Here is a 15072-nt window from a genome sequence, read left to right on the forward strand (position 1 = left end):
CTGTTTAGCTGCTGTAGGAACTGGGAGCGTTCAGCCTGCTACTGGGTGGACTGGGTCGGCTCCTCTGCCCCTGCGTGCGCCACGCGGACCCACGGGGCCCTCAGCAAGGAGCTTTGCCCGCCAGCGGAGTCGGGCGCGGGCGGGGGGAAGCTGAGCGGTGCCTGGACGTACTTGAGGTGGTGGAAGTCGTGGAACTCCGGCGACGGCAGGAAGGGCAGGTGGTAGCCGCAGTGCGAAATGCTCGTTGTCACGAGAGCAAGGGAGAACCATGCTGCGATGGAGACGATGTGAGAGCCCATGACCATGGGGCCAGTCATGACAGGCAGCGTGTTGGAGAGCTAGAAACGAGAAACTGCCTCGGTAATGGGCCCACAACAAGCAGAGTCTCCTCCAGGAGCTGAGTTGTGTCACCTGGGCGACACGTGGCCGTAGTTCTGTGCAAAGAGCAGAAAGGGAAGATCCCTCTGCAAACACCTTGCTGGAATGACACAATCATCGAAGATCTAATACTGAGTTTCACTCCCTGCAGAACAGAGTCCCCTAAACTCGCAGTGGGAGTTAGATGTGAGATCAACCCGGGGCTGAGGGCAGCATCAGCCCAGTAAAGCACCCTGGAGTGAGAGGTCTGAGTTTTGGCTGTACCTTGGAATAGCACCAAAGCTGCTCTTGGGAGACCAAGTGTAAAAGGGCACGGCCTGGGGACACGTGCCGTCAGGGCAGGGATGCGATGATCCCGTGTGATTTGAGAGGAAACGGCCTCAAGTTGGGCCAGGGGCGGTTTAGGTTGGATGTTGGGGAAAACGTCCTCACCGACAGGGCTGTTGGGCGTTGGAACAGGCTGCCCAGGGAGGTGGTTGGGTCACCATCCCTGGAGGGATTTAAGGGATGAGTTGACGTGGTGCTTGGGGTCATGGTTTAGTGGTGGACTTGGCAGGGCCAGGTTGACAGTTGGACTCGATGATCTTAAAGGTGTTTTCCAACCTTGGCAATTCTGTGGTTCTACGATCCTGGCCGCGCTGCGGCCTTCTGAAAAAAAAACAGGCCCGCCCCCGCCCCGGGCGGGTTGGTGCCCCAGCCAGGCTTAGCTGGGCTCCAGCTGACGGAAGGTCACTCTGCTGCCCAGAGACTCAGCTCGGGCGACTCAGAGCTGGTGCTGCGGCCCAGGGCTGTTGTTTTCAGCAGAGAGCGCTTGTAAGCGGAATCTTCCGGAGGTGGGATGTGAGAAGGCTGGGCTGGAGCCGCGCTGGGGGACGCTCCTGCCAACCCTGATGCCAGCCAGCAGCGTGAAACTGCCACAGACTGCGAGTCCGTGCAGTCAGCCAGACCGCGCGTGTCACACCACCTGGCTCCCAGCCCTGCCTGCGCTCAAGGGAGCCCTTCCCAGTCATTTCCTCGTCTGCTGGAGGCACTGGGCTCTAAGGGCACAGCTCTTAGCGCTCCTGGCCCCGCGGAGGTCGCGCTCCAGGCGGGAGCTGGAGGGTGACTGCGGGGGGGGCACTTACGATGTGCTCTACGGGGTGAGCGTAGATGGAGACCACGCCAACGGGGGCCGTCCACTCGTGGTGCTTCTTGTGAATGTGCTTGTACAGGAGCGGGAGGTGAACGAGCCTATGAAGAGAAAACGGGAAATGCAGGGTTTCAGCTCCGGAAGGAGGGAACAGAGCAACCGAACGCACAGTTTCTGCTGGGCCTTGCTCATCCCTCTTCCCTACGTTCAAGATTTCGGAGCAGCTGGGAGCGAGCGTAGGACTCCCGGCTCCCCTCTCACACAGAGCCCTCACCTCATGGCTGTGCCCGCTGGCTGATGATAAACTGAGGGCCAGAAAAATCCCATAAATCCAAGTCTCTGGATGACTGTTTCGCTCAAACCCAGAAGTACTTCCTAGGGGAAGACTCACTTACGTTTTCATTGTTTTGACTTCACCTACTGACAGCTATTTGAGACTGAATGCTAGGGCCTGTTCATAGCAAGAACTGGCTGTTTATGGGGGTTTGTGTGTGTGTTTTTCTCCAAAAGGGAAACCTACATGTTTCTGAGAGTGCTGCTCTTGCTTCCGCAGGGTCTTGCAGGCTTTGTTCTTCCTTGCTTTAGTTTTGTCCTCTAACACTGGTGTTGGCCAGAAAGCCCCCGGTGTCAGGAGCCCCGTTTCGCCGGTGCTGCTCAGGAGGGCAGATCGGTCGCTGGCCCTGAGCTTCACTTGCGGCACAGTTAGTCTTGTTCTTCTCTTTTCAAAGAACGTTGAGTTACAGCTTTTCTGTAAAGCTGCCTGTTTTGTTTCTTTCTTAGCTTCTAAGCTGCTCCATATTTCACCCATTTACTTGCCGTGGTTCCTGGCAGCATTGCAGCACCAAAGCCTCGTGCTGTACGGCTGGATTTCAGAACTTACGTCTTCCCATATAAATACAAGATTGGTGGAAGGGGAAAAAAAAGGGGGGGGCACCAAAGATCATTGCTGTTGCAAGGGATGGGTATAAGCTTAAAGGCATGAGGGAAAACCCACAGGGTCCTGTTCCTGTGCCCAGCTCACCTGTGTGTGTAATAGAAGAGGATTTCCTCTATTACGGTGAAGACGCTTAGCTCCACAAGAAACCAGCGGAAGGTGGGCAGTTCCTTGCTGAAGGTGTTGCCCCACCATTTCATGACGTAGAACATGGGCACCAGCATGGGCAAGGAGACGCAGAACTGATTATACAGCGCTGTGTAGATGGCTTGGCGCAGTTTCTTTGTGTCCACCTGCAACAGAGAAGTCATGACTTGCGGCTACGTGGCTTGGAGTTGTGAGGATAAAGAGCCGTTTTGTTTCTGTGTTAGTTTTGGGATTAACTTTGTAATAAGGCGTCAATCCAGATCTGATCAGTAGCCTCGTTACGAGAACGGCTTTCCTCTCTGCAGCGGGTGTACAAGACTCGGCTTGATTCTCCCTGAATCCTGTCTGGTTGCAAAAGAAGAGCACAACAGGTTCTTCTCCCCGCTCCTAGCCTGAGAGACTGCAGGGAGTGTTTAGCCAGCAGAAGAGGCAGAGTGAGGAATACTTACAGGATCATTCTTGCCCAGCTGAATGCGATAGCGAGTAATGAAAGTTGGCTTTCCTGTTACGTCAGCCACCATAAGGATCCCATTGAAGCACCAGAAAGCAAGGCAAGGAACCAGTGCAGACCCTGTGGCATGAGGAAAGGGCAGAGAAGTGTGAATAAGCTGAGAGCTAGGGCTACATGGGAAACAAAACACAGCCATGTGGTACCCAGAGGACCTTGCTGGGACCCAGATGTGCCAGGGGTGCACCCCCTGCCTCCAGGTGCTTTAAAATGGAATATGGGTAGGTTCTGCCACGTGGGTAGGACTAGGGAACGGGCAGCAGGTTAGGGCAGACAAGTGGCTCATAGGTTGAAGCTTGTCACAACTGAGGCTAAGAAAGGGCTTTTCTGGGAGGTTGGGGTGTCTCTGTCAGGGTGGGTTTTAAATAGAAATTGGATAAGGCCAAGTTGATCCCTGGGATCCCTTTGGAGGTTCCTACTTGGCCTGTTCACCAGCTGTTAATTACAGACAGAGTTTTAGAGGTTCTACAGCAGGAGCAAAATTCCCTAATTGTACTTTCATTTCCTGTAATGAGTTCCACGGAGCCGCTCGGCTCTCAGGGGAGCAGAGTGTGTGTCTGCAGAGGAGCCATTTCAGCAGCAGCAAAAAGGCCAAACCTGTACCGTGGGCCGAACGATGAGGCAGCACAAGGGCAGCACGGTTGCTCTGCATCAGCTCTGGCTGCCTTTGGAGCCTGCGTGGGGATTAGGGACTTTGGGAAGGCATGTTCATGTCCGTGTCCCCCTCTTGGACGTAATACACGGTGGTTCCTCCTACAGCGGAGGGTCCTTGAGTGACTCACCAAGGAGGAAGATTGTCCACTCCTTTCCCTCAAACAGGTGGTAGAACTTCAGCCATGTTGCTTGCCAGAAACGGCCTGAAGCATCCCAGATGTACGGCACGTACCTGTGGAATAAGGGGTCTTGGTTGCCCATCTTTTTGTCATCTACTTTTCCCCTCCCCGCAGAGAAGTTCCTCCCCCAGCCCCTTTGTTCCAGCAATCTCACCAAGACGCAGCGTTCACCACAGCCGTGAACAGGAGCAGGCCTGTACCAAGGACACCGGCTGTGATCTTCACGGCATCCCGGAGCTTCTCGTCCTGTGAGCAAGGGACAAGAGTGAGCACGTGCTGTGTGGCCTACGCGAGCCCTACGCGAGATGCAGGAGGTCAGGGCAGCCCTGAGGTGGCCCGTTTTGTTTCACGACCTCTATAAAGAACATAATTACAAAGCTGCTACGTGTGCAGTTGGGCTGGGGGGGTACACACGTCCATCTGCCATGCTTACAGAGACCTGAAGTGTCACTGATACGGAATTTCTCTGCAATAACCAAAGGGAGAGAAAGGACGGCTGATTTTCCCCCCTTTGTTGTTATTTGGCACGCTGCTTGGTAGCTGGAACACTATAATATACGGGGCTTCAGGACAGCTCGGAGCAGTAGGAAAGGAAGACCTGGGGGTAAGGAATGGTGCTCCACACCGCCCTCAGACAGTTTTTCTCCCTCCCAGTATGCACTGTGTTCTTCCCCTGATGAACAGCTCCAGCTAACCCAGAGCCACTCCTCTCAACGTTCCGCTTTGAAGACCGATTCTGAAGTCAGGCTCGTGTGCCCACAAGCTTGACTTTTTTTTCCCCAAGTATAACAGAGGTTTATACAGGATGTCACCTTTCCTTGCACAATTCTCTTTGCTGTGCCTTCAGGCCACCGCAGGCACAACCCTAGTACTAGCTGTAGGACTGAGAGTACAACTTGTCCAGGAGGTACCAGGTGCCATCTGTGCAGAACAATTGAACACGAACAAGGAGCTAAAATACTCAACATCTCAAAGGTATGAAGTTCTCTAAATCTCTGTTCTTAGTCGCAGAACGGTTCCCAACTGAAGCAGCGTTCCTGTGTAGAGCATGAGGGCATGATGTTGGCATGACCCATCCCGCTAAGGATTTTATACAAAGCCACTGAAAATTACCAGCAAGAGCTTTTGATGCCAGGAATAAGGATGTTCAAAAACCAGTATTCAATATATTTAAGCATTTAATTATTCAAAACCAAGTTGTTTAGCAAGTATACGACAAATGTGTAATTAACTTTTAGACTAGTCCAAGTTGGAAATGGTTCTGGAGTTCAGCCTTCTTAGTTTAGGGTTTTTTGGGTGTATATATATAATATTTATCTGCGTAATAAATGTTAAAAAAAAAGAAATCAATGCAATTCTAAAATGATCTAGTGTAATAACCAGCTAGTGGCTTGTTCATTACTCTGTCCTTCCTGTTTTTTAACTGGTGGTGTGCTGCACAAACAGACTGGAGTAAAAACAGCGTGATTCATAGCCGGTGTCCTGCTTGTCTCCTGTCAGAGATGACAAACAAGAGAGACAGCCTGCTAATAAATGTTGGATGCAGGTGTGTTTAGGGTAATGCAACGTAGAGGGATCCTCTCTAAATGGCTTTCAGTGCTAAGAGCTTCTTTAAAATTCTGTAACAGCTACAGAACATGGAATATCGCCCAGGACTTGTCAGCAATATTTATCTGTCCCAGGACAGAACTTTGCTCGTTAGCACTGAAACTTTCCTCGTTAAAACAAACAAGTGTTGGCTTCTATCATCTCTCTTTTTTTTTATCAAGTTAGAAACTGGGGAGGAAGTAATTTAAAGGACTCTCACCCTACCTTTGATGTTTGTGAACCCTATGGGTTGATATTCGAAGCAATGCAATCACTTTCCAGCATCATCACTGGGTGCACACAACTACAAAGGCACGGCTGGCAAGAGCCATCTGTTCCAGCTTCAGCCAGGGCATGCTGGGCTCTGGGCTGGAGGTCTGCCCTCTCAGCAGTTCCACACTTGCAGTTCTGTCATGTTATGCCTCATATGCCTCATGTATGCTGATACCAGGTAAGACTGTCTGAATCTTTAGACCCTGGAATACTATCTACATATTCTTTGGAAAAAAGGTTACAAAAGCTATAAAAAGCTTTGAGCTTTTTAACAGAATCATACCCTATAACACCTTGTTTCTCCTGGGCTGAAGAAAGAACATATCAAAGAAAAACTCTGATGTCTTACAAGCATCAGAATTTTTAGTTGACCAAATAGTATTTCAGATTCTTTAGCATCTTCCAGCTGAAGAACTCTGGGATTTGAAAGCCAGTACTAGCTAATTCTCATCAGACACTGTGGATGTCCTGCTTTGAGAGAGGACTGAGAGTAGCTGAAGCTCAGCACTTAAGCTGTTTTAAAAGCCCTTTGGCTAGAAACTGTCTTGTTTTGGGGCTGTGTTTTTATTGCACGTGATGAGGTGATTACGTGAATTAATCCCACGCAGTGTAATTACATGAGCTGTGGAGCAGAGGAGTTTACATAGAAAAAAAAATCTTGTTCATCAAGTCCAAGTGCTTAACACCCTGTTTCTCTTCATGCCACCCGCTCCAGCACAGTAGTTTCCAAACTCTGATCCGTGGATCACTTGAGATCCTGCCCATAAAGAGCTTGCACAGGTTGGCCAATTCCCTAAGGGCAGAACAGGCTAAAGAGGCCCTTCACCTCCTGGTGCTGTAGTTGCAGCCCACTGGAAGGGAAAAAGCGCTGGGAAAGTGTTGCTGTAGTGACAAGAGATGAGCTCCTAGTTGTGCTAAAGTGGTCAGAGCGTGGGTGTGTCTGTCACTGCTCTCAGATGATTCAACACATCCAGCCTTCCAAAGCACCCGCATGATGCTGACTTGAAAAGATGACCTTGAGCCTTTACCTGCTTCTGCTGCTCAGCCACGGCGGAGTATCCAGAGTCTCTTGTCATCTGAAATAAGAGGTGATGTGAGTGAACCTTGTACAGCTGGAGAGTGGCAGAATACACTGCTGCCAACTGCAAATCCCCTCAACCTCCAGTTTAGTTGCAGAACTGTAAAATATTTACACTCTGTGTGCTGCCCGGTCCTGCTCCCTCCTTCTTGTTGGCCAGGGAGCAAGGCTGAGCTCTTGAGAAGAAAAAATCCCCTTATTTCCTGGTGAGTTAGTATTGTCCCAGAGGACTAACAGGGATGCAGGGGTAACAAGGGAAAACGGGAGAACAGCCAAAGCTTTTGATCGTGGCACTGGTGTGTTGTGGCACGGCTGCCTCCCTTGGTCTGGCCCGGGAATACACGGCACTGCGTGTATAGGAACTCCAGCCCTTCACTGACCGCAAGGACACGATGACATGGGACGTGCGCTCGTCTGTAATGACACCACGCTGTTAAACTGACAAGGATGAACCCCAAAACCCGACTGCAGCGACGGGAGTTTGTGCCACAAAGAATTAACGCGGTGGAGCCCCACACAGCCTTCAGTCGTGTGGCACAGGAACTTAATTTACAGCCTCAGGAGATGGTGAGTGAGAAAATCATCTTGGCTTCAAGCCCTGCTGTGGTCAGTTTGAGGGTTTAAAGTCCTAAATGAAATGATGAAAGCCTATGATGAGCCTGTGATGAAAGGCTAGGAGAGTTGGGCTTGTTCAGCCTGGAGAAGGGAAGGCTCCAGGGAGACCTTATAGCCCCTTCCAGTACCTGAAGGGGCTACAAGGAAGCTGGGGGGGACTTTTTACAAGGGCCTGTAGTGACAGGACAAGGGGTAACGGGTTTAAATTGAAAGTGGGGAGGTTTAGGTTGGATATCAGGAAGAAGTTCTTCACAGAGAGGGTGCGGAGGCACTGGGACAGGTTGCCCAGAGACGCTGTGGATGCCCCATCCCTGGGAGTGTCCAAGGCCAGGCTGGATGAGGCTTGGAGCACCCTGGTCTAGTGCAAGGTGTCCCTGCCCATGGCAGGGGGGTTGGAACTGGATGGTCTTCAAGGTCCCTTCCAACCCAAACCATTCTGTGATTCTAAATGGGGAGGTGGCCACCTCATAATAAATCTCCCTGCATTTGGCTCTGGCTTCAGCATTTGTTGCTGGTTTTGGTAAAAAAAATATAAAAATCAAACCCAAGGTTTAAGCAGCTGCTGGGGTTTCACTGCCGTCCATGGCCAGGGAAAGATCTCTCTAATTCAGGGTGTGCTGCGGCCATCCTAGGGATTACTGTGTAGCTGTTTTCTAGTGCTTCTCTCTTACTGTAAATTATAATTAGCATCTTTAAGAACAAACACATGAATTCTAATAATACAAAGGCCAGATTACTGAGGATTGCAGAATTTAATCGGTTTTGCTTTCCATATAGAAAGGAATATTCAAGCACAGGCATGGTTTGCATGGACAAACTTTTTACTAAGGTAAAAACGAATGTACAAAGAAGGTAGAAAGGCCCATGTCTAAAATATGAACAAGGATGGTTGGAAAACTATCCACTGGAAATATTATATCCTATTACCTTTATGGTGGTAGCAAGTCTCTTGGGAGTACTCCTCTTGCAGTGTTTCAGAAAGGAGGAATACACTGCCAAAAAGAAGTCGCCGTATTAGCCAGGAGGTTGTACTTTAGCTCTGAAATGGCAGCTTTCTGGGTCCATTCTTACACATGCAACTCTATTTACAGGAGTTTCCAGCTCTTTTTCCCTACGTTACATGGTAGTATGCAGGTCAAGGTGCATGAGAGAAAAATTGGACACCTTCTTCCTGCTTGGGTTCCTGCTTAGGACAGAAAAGGACAAGGCCAGTTCACCAAGCTACAGACTTTAGTGGAAGAAACTGGTGTTAAATGGTAACAAGAAGAAAAAATAACTCAGGCAAAAAGTGATTTGAAACTTGAAGCCACGAGCCCTGACTCCTGACCCCCTGTTTCAACACCGCGATTGAAATACTCCTATGGGAAATGCTGACTTGTGCTAGCAGCCTTAAAACAAGAACAAAGTTAACTTTGTCTCCCTTGGGCAAAAAAAGCAGTGTGAGAGGTGCCCTACGGTGCCATTGTTTAAAGTGAGAACATGTTACGGAAGGCACCGTGTCCTAAGGGTTCTCGTCTTTCCCGGATCTAGAGCTCCTCGCTACTGGACTTCGTGAGCTACTACAGCCAGTCTCTGAGAGCTCCTGTGCGTTCCTTTTCTCCAACAGATCATGTTTGCCAACCACCACCTTATCGGAGAAAATACGGTTGGACATACCTGATGAAGAATACCTGTAAGTAGCCATCCCAAATAACCTGCTAGCCTGAATGGAGCAGCATAAATAACTTGCCACAGGGCAAATTGATCTTATCTCCATTTCCAAAAGACCTCATCACTATGTGCCCATCCTGTCACACAGGTCCTCTGGGTGCAGGTGTGTCCACTGTCTCCAAGGAAACACTACTAATGCTTGAAATACATCAAGCTTGAATAATCCATTCCTTCTTGAGGCTTTTCTCCAGTCCAGATTTCTTAGCAGGTTGTTTGGAGCCTTGAGCATTTGAGTTTTGAGTGTCTGCATGGAGATTCTTTCCAGTATTTGACTACCTTCACTGTAAATTGTTTTTCCCCCTAGTATCTAATCAGGATTTCCCTTGTTACAGCTCCTACCCCTTGCCCTTTTGCTGTGCACCTCCCTGTCTTCTCTACAACCTCCCAGCAGGGAGCTGAACCCAGCACCATGAAATTGTTCTGCTGGGACAGTACAGTAAATAGTGTTGGCCATGGCTTTCTGTGGTTAGATTATTCTGCTCTGATGACCTTGTAGTAGAACACATTAGACCTTACAGAGGCAGACAAAAAAGGGGTGTCTCAGTCAGCTGCTCGCTGGAAGGCTGCTGCTCCAGAACGGCTCTGCCGTGCGGCCGTGCCACGTCAGAGCCTGCCGAACCTTTGCACGCGAAGAGCTAGGGAGCAGAGCCCGGTGGAAAATGTGACTTCAGCTTTGCGTTTTTAGGAGGAGAAAGAGCCACTTCCTAATTGGAAGTTTCCTATTCTGTGAGTTTAGGAAAGAGTTAAAATTATAATCACATTTCTAGTGGTAGTCCTTTTAAAATAATCACGTCACAATGGAAGTCTTGCTCGGGCAAAGTACTGCCATACCTGTGACTCTGCCTCTCCCCAGACCCTCCGTACACCACCTTCACTGTCACATTCACAGCATAAAATTCTACATCATTTACATCAATGGAGGATAAATTTACGGGATTAGGTTTTCCTCAACATCTCATTACCTACTCTTTTTTGTTGGATAAGGTCTCTTCTGATTCAGAATACACCAACCACATTAAAAAAGCATTCGTGTAACCACGGCTGTTTCGGCAAACAAAAAAGCCATTCAACTGCTTGGCGCTGATCTCGTGTTGGCATGTTATACAGCCCCGAATCAGCCAGTGAAGATCTCAGCTGCCTGCAGCTATTTCCAAATATTAGCTAGAACTGGTGCTGTTTAAAAAAAACCCCAAGAGTTCCTATTTGGTTTGTTCAAATTAATTAACACAAAATGTGATCCAAACCAAATTCTCAACCCTAAAGTAGTTATTTTTCCTATCAGTCTCTTGATGTAAAAGGGGAAACATACAGTAGTCAATAAAGAATTCTAATACTTTTTCTTATCATTATTATTATTATTATTTTCATGTATTTCATCGTTTGTTCAACAACTGCTTATTAAGTCACAGATCTGTTTTCACTGACTTTTCAACTTCAGGTTTCGGAAAAAGCTACTTTGTCTAAGTCATGCTTTAAAATGCTCAACATAATCTGAAAAAGGACAGAACTGCCATATATTTACATTTGGTTTAACATTTACATTATTACTTATGTCCCATCTCTGCTGTCCCCTTACATTTCTCTTGCCCAGACAGTCAGTCCCAAGCTGAGGCTGCACAAGTGCCCACTTCTCTTTGGATTGTACCCAGTATTGTATTGCATCCCATCCTTCTCCCGACACCAGCCACCTACTGGTGTCTGCATCCCATCCTTCTTCCGACACCTACTCCTGGTAGGTGCAGCTGAGTAGCAGCGGATGCCTGCTGCGAGGGACTGCTGCCTATCACGCTTCCTTGGTATCCCTGCTTCCCTCCTGCTTGAATCTCCTCTCACAGACCTTACTTCACTGGACTCGACCTTTATAGTGCCTAGACAGTGGGAAAAACTGCGCCTGAGAGGAAAAAAGGCCATGACTACCCATGAAAGTATAGGAAGGAGAACGTCAGGACAACTTACCCGGTCACCTGAACAGCTGCATATCAGCATGCGCTGTGGACAGACGCGGGACTAGAGGTCGTGTTTGGTGACGTCCTACCGTGCCAAGCGCTGCACAGGTCCGAAGGCAACCAGAGTTCCTAGAAAAGCTTACAGTTGTACTTTAAACACACACCTAACATTGCCTGTTATTGTTTCCTCCAAGTTTCCATGGTACCTTTTCAAGCCGCTACACCCCTGAGCTCCGGCTGCCCGCTCTTTGCTCACCTCCTGCGGACGGTAGCCTAGGAGAGGCCCTCCGTGCCTCCTCAGAGCCCGGCGTTCGACTCCTCACCTTCCACTGCGGCCGTGGAAACCTTATGAGGGTTTAGGCAAAGGCGAGGGGGGTGTGTTTCCAAGCAGGCGCTGGCTGTCCCCTCCCAGACAAGTCATGTGGAGCCAGTGCCATGTCACTGTTCGTGCTGGCAGTGTTCCCTGGGCACGTGCGCGCTGTCACTCGCTTACGTGTTTGGAATACATCTCTGCAGGTGGGAGTTTTTCATCGAGAGTTAATGGCTCTATCTAAGAATAAAAAGGCCACCTACACCTTAAAGATAAGTAGATTTGTGATGCACTCGCTCATGTTTTGAGCACAAAATAGCTAGTGCCAGTGCAACTGAATGGCTCAAAGGTGCGTTTGTTAAAAACAGTCAGGCTTACTGTGGAATTTGGCAAAACCCCAGCAATCCAGTTTTCATGGTGTTGCCCTAAACTTCTAAATTACAACAATGCTGTTGCTACACAGTGTCCTCAGCCAGTTACAGGTATTGGTTCCATATGTAAGGACAAGATGCAAATAGGTTAGCATGTGCTTGGCCTTAGTTGTCTTTAAATGTGATGTTTACAGACCTAAAGTCTGTAATTATGGTATTGCAGAGGCGAAGATGTAATTTGCAGTAGCATTGGTCTTTATTATGCAAATGTGGCTCCAATCTATGTTACTTACCTAATACACAGTGCCCTACAAAGAACTAAGCTCTGTCCTCTTAGTGCAGTAAACATTTGTGGATTTAAGACTGTGTTACTGTTTTCGTTGACACTTTCTCTTGACTAATCCTAAGTATTCCCTAGTGAGGAATGAGTTTGTGATTCTTAGTCGTTGCTACTAATTGTTATTTATCATAGCCAGCAGACTCAACAGGGAGGAATGCAATTCCTTCAGACTATTTACACATGTGCAGAGGAGGAAGTGGAAATCAGCATTTCAAGAGAGGAGTGCCATATGAATATTGTCCTGAGCTGATCTTTATTTGGACTGGAGCTTTCCCTGGGAGGATTGTTCACCCAATAGCCAAAAGCAGGTGATAAGCCAGTGAATTTCACAGATCTCAGTGTTTCTTTTTAACTGCCGTTCAATTCAATTCGGACACAGGTTATCTCTGAAATATTTATACCCAAAAGGAACAGACACATCAGCATATTAGTCATAAAGATGTAATTTACCTCCTGATGCAAGTCCGTGTCTAGGGCAGGTTGGCAGTAAGCTAAATGCTCTGTCTGTTGGCTAGTCTGTGCCCTGCACTGGCATCTTCATGACAAACCCTCCAACGTTAGTGCAACCTTTGCTGAGGCATGCAAGAAGTAGTCTGAATTCCTCTCAGCAGAAAGGCTTTTTGATCAGCCTCTTGATAAAATCATTTCTCCTTGTTCGATCACCACAGTTTTTGTACTAGTCACAGTTTGTTTTGCTGTTTGAAAAAAAAATCCCAAAACAAATGAAACATTAGAAGGAGAAAACCTATGACTTACCTTTCAGGATTGTGCAAACCCACACTGATGGTTCCTCTAATGTGGAAGAGGAATCTGAACTTAGCTCACCTCATCTAATCACTAATTCCTGCATCTGCACTGTATTTCTAACCATCTGCCAGGGCACACGTGTGCCACCGCCTAGCACTGCAGCGGTATGCTTTGGAAACAGCTGTGGAGCAATGGAAGGGTTAGGAAACTGCAAATGATGGCCCTGCTGTTCCGATGCAAACACGCTCAGCAACAGCTACATCTTTTAACTCTCAATGCACACTTTAAGATTTCCATGAGTAAGTTTTCTACCATCTGTTGTATCGCTACTCAGCTCTAAAGGAAATACGCCGCCGTTTCAACATGGGCAAGATCCAGGACATGCAGCTCAAGCTGGCTGATGTGAAAATGTTGAGCTCAAGCCTTTTATTCCTCCTTACGATGTAGTACGTCTAACCAGACAAACTGTTTCGTGACTGTGATCTAACAGAGCCGTGCAGAGGGTGTGAGGACTCAAGAACCTGCTTTGGAGTGCTGCACCTGGAAGAAACTTTGGTAAGTTCCAAATACAAGAACGATGAGTCTTTTTTAAAGAGCAGGGTGTCTTTCCCAGCTATTCTTCATCTTTATTAGCCATGATCAAAATTAGCCATGACGGAAAAAACAAATTCTGATCTTAAGCAAAGCATATTTCCAGCTCTTACCACCAGTGCTTGTAAACATCCTTGAACAGCTTTTTTTAAAACAACATGCAGACTGTTAAACATTACAAGCGTAATTTATCACAAGTGATTATTTCCTGCAGTACATTTTTTATTAGAGTAGCAAGGCACACATATTTTTGGTGTCCTGAGATGCTTCATCCTCCCTTTTCCCTTGGATTCAACATACCTTCAAGTGCTGGGTTTATGAGCAAGAAAAGATTTATGTATTTTGCTCTGAACACATTAGGAAAAAAAAATATTCCAACCTTCTATCTACAGAGTGCTGTAATCTAACCTGCTATATTTACCCACTAGCAATGTGTGTTTTCTTGTATGGAATTCCAAACTCGAGTGACTACGGGAAGAAAGGTGATTACTTTCTGCCAATCTAGCATATTGCATAATAAATAAATTACACAACAGGAGAGACTGCAGAGCTGAGAAGGCAAAATGGTAACTATCGTCTATGAAGATGAACTTTGAATCAAACTAACATTCAATAATGGGATGTCATAAGACGCTGACAGCACCAAGGTCACTTGATAGAGAGCAGTACTCGCAGAAACATCTCCTTTTCTAAAAGTTACATTTCTGCTGAGGTATGGAGATTAAACCTGAGACATTGAACTATGTCTGAAGTGTAAAAGATACCGAGATTTTTTTTCCATATACTGGTATCAAAATGGTAGGCAAATAGCTGGGGTTCAGTGAGCAACTCCCAAATGGTGGGCAGATAACAATTCCGCGGCAGTACCAGAACTGCAGTATTTTGTAACAGATCCGACCCTGTCCAGAAGGCTGTTATTCTAAAAGAAAAGAAATACTATCTAAGCTTAATTATTAGTAGTTGTCAGCATCAGCCAGCAAAGCAGCAGAGTTGGCAGCTCTGTTACACAAGCAGTTACATTATGCTGCTTTACCGGCTGCAAGCTTCTGATGCTAATGTCATTTAAATAGCATTTCTGGAACGGGAGAAGCCAGCCTCGGAGTTTGCAGACATAGCAGCTACTTGAACAACGACTTCTAAGCTTCTGCAGGAAGGGGCAGAACTTCCTCAACTAATGAGCTTGCTACGCACTGCAACCTATGAGCAACACGTGCCAGGACAGCAGCAGTTTGCCCTCACGGCCTTGAAAAACACACCCTCATCCTGCTCCGCAGCCCTGCGCACCCACGGCTGGGCCTGTGAGTCCCTGGGCAGACCTGTGCCTCGCAGCAGCCCAGGCCTGAAGGAGGCCGCAGCCCACGGGTCTCTGCTGCCAGCCATTTCCTCCCTTTGGAGAGGGAGAGGTGAGGCGGGCGCGATTTCTCCTGGGGAGGCTCAGCCAGGGCCTGGTGCAGCCCCTGTGCTGAGGACCTGGTGCGGGACGCTGGGGCCTCCCCACACCAGCATGCTGGAAGTCCACCCCGTAACTGCCTATGGCCGCCTGAGCTCAAAAGGCCTCAAGTTGCGTCAGGGGAG

General features: G+C 48.0%; 1 protein-coding gene across 1 annotated transcript; it reads right to left on the bottom strand.

Annotated features, from left to right (window-relative positions):
- Positions 1 to 38: 38 nt before the first annotated feature.
- Positions 39 to 8471, bottom strand: FAXDC2 (fatty acid hydroxylase domain containing 2). The gene is made up of 8 exons (XM_010152816.1): positions 8410 to 8471; positions 6818 to 6865; positions 4084 to 4175; positions 3879 to 3982; positions 3038 to 3159; positions 2529 to 2734; positions 1503 to 1608; positions 39 to 338 (listed from the first exon to the last, which is right to left on the bottom strand). Exons 2-8 carry the CDS (start codon positions 6863 to 6865, stop codon positions 39 to 41), a joined length of 978 nt encoding a protein of 325 aa, XP_010151118.1. The 5' UTR covers positions 8410 to 8471.
- Positions 8472 to 15072: the final 6601 nt, after the last annotated feature.

This window comes from Eurypyga helias, unplaced genomic scaffold (assembly GCF_000690775.1).
Source record: "Eurypyga helias isolate BGI_N326 unplaced genomic scaffold, ASM69077v1 scaffold30345, whole genome shotgun sequence".
Taxonomy (NCBI): Eukaryota; Metazoa; Chordata; class Aves; order Eurypygiformes; family Eurypygidae; genus Eurypyga; species Eurypyga helias.

Excerpts from the sequence above, each read along its gene's own strand:
- FAXDC2 (XM_010152816.1), bottom strand. The coding sequence starts at position 6,865 with ATGACAAGAGACTCTGGATACTCCGCCGTGGCTGAGCAGCAGAAGCAG. Across the intron at positions 4,176-6,817 it reads TGGCTGAGCAGCAGAAGCAG|GACGAGAAGCTCCGGGATGC; the intron begins GTAAAGGCTCAA and ends CCTTGCTCACAG. Across the intron at positions 2,735-3,037 it reads AGCTGGGCAAGAATGATCCT|GTGGACACAAAGAAACTGCG; the intron begins GTAAGTATTCCT and ends TCTCTGTTGCAG.